Source organism: Crocuta crocuta, unplaced genomic scaffold (genome assembly GCF_008692635.1).
Source record: "Crocuta crocuta isolate KB4526 unplaced genomic scaffold, BGI_CrCroc_1.0 scaffold528, whole genome shotgun sequence".
NCBI lineage: Eukaryota > Metazoa > Chordata > Mammalia > Carnivora > Hyaenidae > Crocuta > Crocuta crocuta.
The window spans coordinates 1246205-1251721 of NW_027530010.1; the positions used below are offsets into that span (position 1 = coordinate 1246205).

A 5517-nucleotide genomic window follows, 5' to 3' on the forward strand; every position below is an offset into this window, starting at 1 on the left:
GACGGGGCGGGACGGCCCCGCGGCCAGCTGCACCGTGCCCCTGCCGCCCCGCCTGGGCATCTGCCTGGACTACGAGCGGGGCCGCGTGTCTTTCCTGGACGCCGTGTCCTTCCGCGGGCTCCTGGAGTGCCCCCTGGACTGCTCGGGGCCCGTGTGCCCCGCCTTCTGCTTCATCGGGGGTGGGGCCGTGCAGCTGCAGGAGCCCGTGGGCGCCAAGCCCGAGAGGAAGGTCACCATCGGGGGCTTCGCCAAGCTGGACTGACCCGTGCCGCCCGCCCGCCCGTCCCGGGTCCCCGGGCCTGCTGGAGCCGGGGTATCTCTGACAGCTGTCCCCCCTCCCCGCACTCCTCCTGCCCCTGACCCCACATCTGCGTATTCCTGGGGCCTTCTCTCCGCCAGGGCACTGCCCTCTGCTCACCTTCCTAGATGTCCCCCGTCCTCTCCAGCCCCCGCCAAGCCTCTGCCCCACGCCCTGCCCTTGGCGTCTCCCCCACGTCACGGAAGGGGCCCCTCCCCGTCCCCCTCCCCGGGCTGCCCGGGAGGGACGGCACCTGGAGCTCTGGGCATGACCCCCGGTCTGCCGTCTGTGCCCTGCCCTGCCGAGCCCCCCGCCCCATCAGTTCTGAACTACAGCCTTGGCGCGGGCAGGCTTTTTTGGCCACACGCTGCCCCGGCGCCGCCTGGTGAGGGGAGGAGACCCCGTCATCCCATTTACTTGCTGGGGTCCCCACGCCCCTCTGCCGCATGCCCGTATTTCCCCGTCTCTCTCTTGCATGCATCGCCCTGTCCCGCACCCACGCCAATGTGCCAAGTCTCCCTGGGGGCCCCAGCTGGGGTTGGGTGTCCCCAGCAGGGTGGGCCAGGCAAGGCTCGGGGGCCCGCTGCCGCCTCCCTGCAGTGGGCACTGCCAGGCCTGTGCCGAGCAACAGCTGTTATTTTCATGGTTTATAAACAATAAACTGTGATGCCGGGCACATCTCTGCCTTCCATTCCTTTCGTTTCTGTGCTGGGTGGAGCAGGTGGGAAGGGTCCAGGGTGCTCCGCTGGGGCTCAGAGCAGGGGTGCCTGAGGGGAGGAGGTCCCTGGCCCGGTGCTCCCAGCCCCCCTGCCACACCAGCTCCCGCTCAGGCCCGGGCTGCGGGTGGTCTTCGGGGAGCCACCTTTGGGGGCCCCCGGCGGGGGGAGGCCCAGGCCCCAGGGTACGTGGGGAGGCAGCAGGCACCACGCCTGGGCCTGAAGGGGTCAGGGAACCAGAGCTACTTCCCCATTCCCCGGGCGCAGGAGCCGCCGACCCCACCGGCCAGGGAGGGGGCCGGGCCTGGCGCCAGCACCTCCGGATCTGAGGCAGCTTATCGTGTGGCCCTGTTGACTCTGCTCGCACTATCGCTGCCCAGGGGCTTACTTCACACCCGGGCAGCTAAGAATAGCGCCGCCAGGGGCACCAGGCCAGGGGAGGCGAGGGCGAGGCCGCCCCCAGCCCCCAGCCCAGGAGAGGGGAGCGGAGGGCCGCGGTGCGGGCGGAGCCGCGCGGAGCCGGGTCACACTGGCCTGGGAGCCACCGCCTCAGTTTCGTTTCCTCCTTCCTCTTGTGCCTCCAGGGATGGGAAGAGGTGACCCATGCCTGCGTTATCTCCTCTGTCATCTCCTCGCCACGGCTTCTGCCTTCCAGGCCCCACTGCTTGCCTTCCCCCCAGCCCATCTCCGGCAAAGACCCCTTCCAGGCCCCCTCCTCATTCTGCACCTCCATCTACGGGTCACAGATGGTCACGAGAGGCCACAGATGACAGACCCAAAGTTGGCAGACAGCACAGAGGAGGTCCACGTTTTATTCAGCCAACTTCCCCCGCAGGGCTTTCTGGGCCCGTCTTCCTGGGAGCCACGGTCCAGGGCTGGTCCCCAGGGCTTCGGCAAGGCTGAGATGGGTGGGGGGACTTGGTGGGGCCCGTGAGCCCCCAGCTGAACTCAGGCTCGTGAGCCCAGAACGGAGGCGACCGGAGAGGACTCTGGCAGTGAGGCGCCGGGGAGAGGGAGCGCGCCCCTACAAGTCGGCAGAGGTGGCTGCGGGGTTCGTGTAGGCCAGGCTGCCCCCGCCGTTGCCTGGAGACACCTGGTGGGGGAGGGGACCAGGCTGAGAAAGGGCCTCCCTGGGGCTCCTGGGTCACACTCCAGGCCAGGGAAATCGGTCCAGAGACTAACTCTCAAAGGGTTAATTGGAAGAGCACCTGCCAGGAACCAGGGCAGCCCAGCCCGGGGACTGTAAACAGGGGCCTGCTCCTCCTCCCTCTCCCTCCCCTTCACCCCCTCACTTGGCTCCCAGCAGCCCCTCTGCCCTCCCCGACTGCCCCCTTCTCCTTCCATCCCTGTTCCTCCCGCCCCAGCAGGTGTCTGTGTGTCTCTGTCCAACTGGGAGAAGGAAGTCCCTTGGGGAAGGAAACCGGGGTCAAGAAAGGAAACTCCCCTCCCCCACCTGGAGTGGCCTTCCAGCCCCGGTGGCCGGAGTAATTATTGACTAGGTCCTGGAGAGGAAGCCAGGAGAGGAGGAGGAGGGGTCCTTGCTTCCCAAGACGCCAAGAAGCCCAGGGCGCTCCTGATGAGACTTCTCACCCCCCCCTTCCTGCCAGCCTTTCCCAATCTGCCCTCTACTCTTAGGAGCCACGTGGGGCACGGGGGGCTCCTTCCTTTGTGAGTCCCCGCAGCAAGGGCCCCCCTGGACATGGCGCCTCACCCGTTTCATGTCTGGGATCCCCATTCAGCAGAGCAGCGAATGCTGCCTCGGAAAGGCTGGTGGTGGGGACACTCTCTGGGAGTCCCCTTCCTCCCAAGGCGGCCTCTGCCCTCTGACCCCGTGCTCTCCAGGCCCTGTGCCGCTTCCTTCCCTTCCTTTGCACCACCGTTTCCTTCGCCTAAGTTCTCTGGGCTTTGCGAGCAGCCTTCCAGCACCCCCTGGCCAGCCCAGCACCGTGAGGCCCGGCCTCACCTCCTCGTAGGGGCTGCGCCTGGTGCTGCCGGGGGGCACGTAGCGCCCGTGGGTGTGGTAGGTGGGGTACTCGCTCATAGGGTGGTAGGCATCGCGGGTTGCAAAGAGGTCCAGCTGCCCACAGTTCTTTCGGCGGCACTGACACATGGTCTGGAGAAACAGGATTTGGGGGGGGGGGCCGTGGGGTTCCTTCCAGCCGGGCAGCTCCGGCCAGGGCGGGAGGCCACGCACTTACCAGGACGAGGAAGTAGACGACGGCCAGCGCCAGCAGGACGCAGACCAGCACCAGCACGGCGATGCCCCAGCCAGGCACCCCCGGCCCGGACTGAACAACGGGAGGAATCGAGGCGTCTGACGAGTCTCGTGCTGAAAGGAAGAGCAGCGATCAGAATATTCTCCCGACAGAAGCGACCCTCCCCCACCAGTTCCCTGGGGAAGAGCTGGCGCCCTGGGGTGGGACGGAGGGGCCCTGGGGGCGGCGGCCTCACCCCTGACACTCGAGATGGACAGGCCGTATTTCTCTGCTGCTTCTGCCTTGTGCTCTTCAAGCTGTGCCTTCACGTCGAGGGCGCTGGTGGTGCCCTGTCGGAAGGCCAGGATGGCTTCCACCACCACGGAGCCTGGCCTGGTCACAGGGAAAGGGCGACTCAGCCGGGAGTGGCGGCTTCTGGACCGGCAATCCCCCAGCTGCGAGTGCGCCAGCCCTCACCACAGTCACGGCAACTTCCGCCCTCCTCGCAGGGCCCACACCCAGAACTGTACCTGAACTTGATGTTAGAGAGACCCAGAAAATCCTCCTGTTTATAACTCTGCAAAAACTGGGGTGAGAAGGGAAGGGCTAAGGCCTGATGCCAACCATTCAGCCCGCTGGGGGGCTGCCGCTGGGGGGGCAGAACAGAGAAGAGGTAGCCACTCACCCACTCGGAAATGTTTCTCTGCAGCTGCTGGTAGTAGCTGGTGTTGGGATCTTCCAGACAAGAGTTAAACTGGAGGTTCGAAATGGAAAAGGACAGGAAGAAAAAGGAGATCCTAATGGACACCTGGGGAGAAGTCTTATGATCGGAGGAGGTGGCAGTCTCCACGCTGTGGTTAGTGGTGCTGGTGGCGGTCCTGGCGCTGTGGCTGGCGGGGCTGCTGGTGGGGGACGAGGTGCCCGTGGTGCTTGGGGACAAGGTGCCATTTGTGGTCGGGGACGAGGTGCCATTTGTGGTCGGGGACGAGGTGCCATTGGTGGTCGGGGACGAGGTGCCATTGGTGGTCAGGGTCGAGGGGCTGGTGGTCGGGGACGAGGTGCCATTGGTGGTCGGGGACGAGGTGCCATTGGTGGTCGGGGACGAGGTGCCATTGGTGGTCAGGGTCGAGGGGTTGGTGGTCGGGGACGAGGGGTCGGTGGTGGTCACAGTCGAGGGGTCGGTGGTGGTCGGGGTCGAGGGGTCGGTGGTGGTCAGGGACGAGGTATGAGGGGGTACTGGGCTGGAGGGCAAGCTTGCAGTAGAGCTGTTGACCAGGGACAAGGAGTTAGCGGCGTCTTGGGCTGCAGTGACAAGTGTAAGAGATTGAGGTGACAGGTTTGAGTTGGGGGACAAATCAGAACAAGGAGGAAAGACACCCTTCGGCCTCCTGAGAAGTAATGGCACAGAGAGATTCCGAGCAGGCCAAACCCTGGTCAGGCCCTCCTCCTCCTTCCTGGCTGGCAGCCTCCCCTCTCCCCACACCCCTGCCCCTAGCTGTCCTCCCCTAAGACCTGTGTCTCCTGACTCCCCCCACCTCCCCAGACTTCTCCTCAGGTGCCCCACGGGCTCCCCGGGGCTCGGGCCTGTCTGCTGTCTGCCCCTGGCCTCCCCCCTTTACTCTGGCACAGCCTGGGCCGCCCCCCGCCTGCAGCTTTGGCGCCCGGGGCGCCACCTGCGAGGACAGAGAACCCGCGCAAACGCTGCGAAGACCGCAGGAGCCAGGCAGCCCCTCCCCAGCGGGCACCCTCACCCGGCAGCAGGAGCAGCTCCAGGAGCAGAAGGAAGAGAGGGGCCGGGGCCATGGCGGTGGCAGCTGCGTGGGAGGGGGCGGGACAGACTCGCCGAGGCTCTGCGCGCGCGGTGGCTCCCGCTGCTTTATACCGGTCCCCGGCCCGCCCTGGGCTCAGCCGGAGCAGGTGACAGGTGACCAAGCCCCAGCCCCGCCCCTGCCCCTTCCTCCTCCTCCTCCGCAGCGCTCCTGCCCCTCAGGTGGGGTACGTGGGCTCCGATCGCTCCACCCTCTGACACCCCGCGGGCTCTCCCAGCACCGCCACCCCCGGCTCCAGAAGAGGAGCAGGGGTGTGGGGAGGTGGGGGGAATCAAGGACCCGGGTCCCCTTGGCTCTAGGTTTAGCCTCAAGGCAACCGCCGAGGTGAGAGAAGGGGCAGAGGAAGTGGGCTGGGTTTGGGTCTCGGACCGCAGGCCGGGAAAGCTCACCCTCGCGTCCCTCACCCCGGCCCCCATTCTCATCGGGCCCCCTGAAGCCGCACCGCGGCGGCCGGGGAGGAGCGAGGAGGCGCGGCAAAG

The 5517-nt window shown here is 66.7% G+C and overlaps 2 protein-coding genes across 3 annotated transcripts in view; one reads left to right on the forward strand and one right to left on the reverse strand.

Moving 5' to 3' along the window:
- The window catches only part of TRIM46 (tripartite motif containing 46), an 8777-nt gene extending 7812 nt beyond the window's left edge, over positions 1–965 (forward strand). Inside the window, exon 11 of the mRNA XM_077764057.1 lies at positions 1–965. Coding sequence (XP_077620183.1) covers positions 1–262 — 262 coding nt within the window. The 3' untranslated portion in view covers positions 263–965.
- Positions 966–1955: 990 nt separating this feature from the next.
- MUC1 (mucin 1, cell surface associated) lies at positions 1956–5127 on the reverse strand. 2 transcript variants are annotated; one of them, XM_077764034.1, is made up of 7 exons: positions 4961–5127; positions 3895–4511; positions 3740–3795; positions 3466–3602; positions 3213–3343; positions 2978–3127; positions 1956–2107 (listed from the first exon to the last, which is right to left on the reverse strand). In XM_077764034.1, exons 1-7 carry the CDS (start codon positions 5010–5012, stop codon positions 2039–2041), a joined length of 1212 nt encoding a protein of 403 aa, XP_077620160.1. In that variant the 5' UTR covers positions 5013–5127; the 3' UTR covers positions 1956–2038. The 2 variants fall into 2 exon arrangements, with proteins under 2 accessions (XP_077620160.1, XP_077620159.1); XM_077764033.1 differs by having other exon boundaries at positions 3740–3822.
- Positions 5128–5517: the final 390 nt, after the last annotated feature.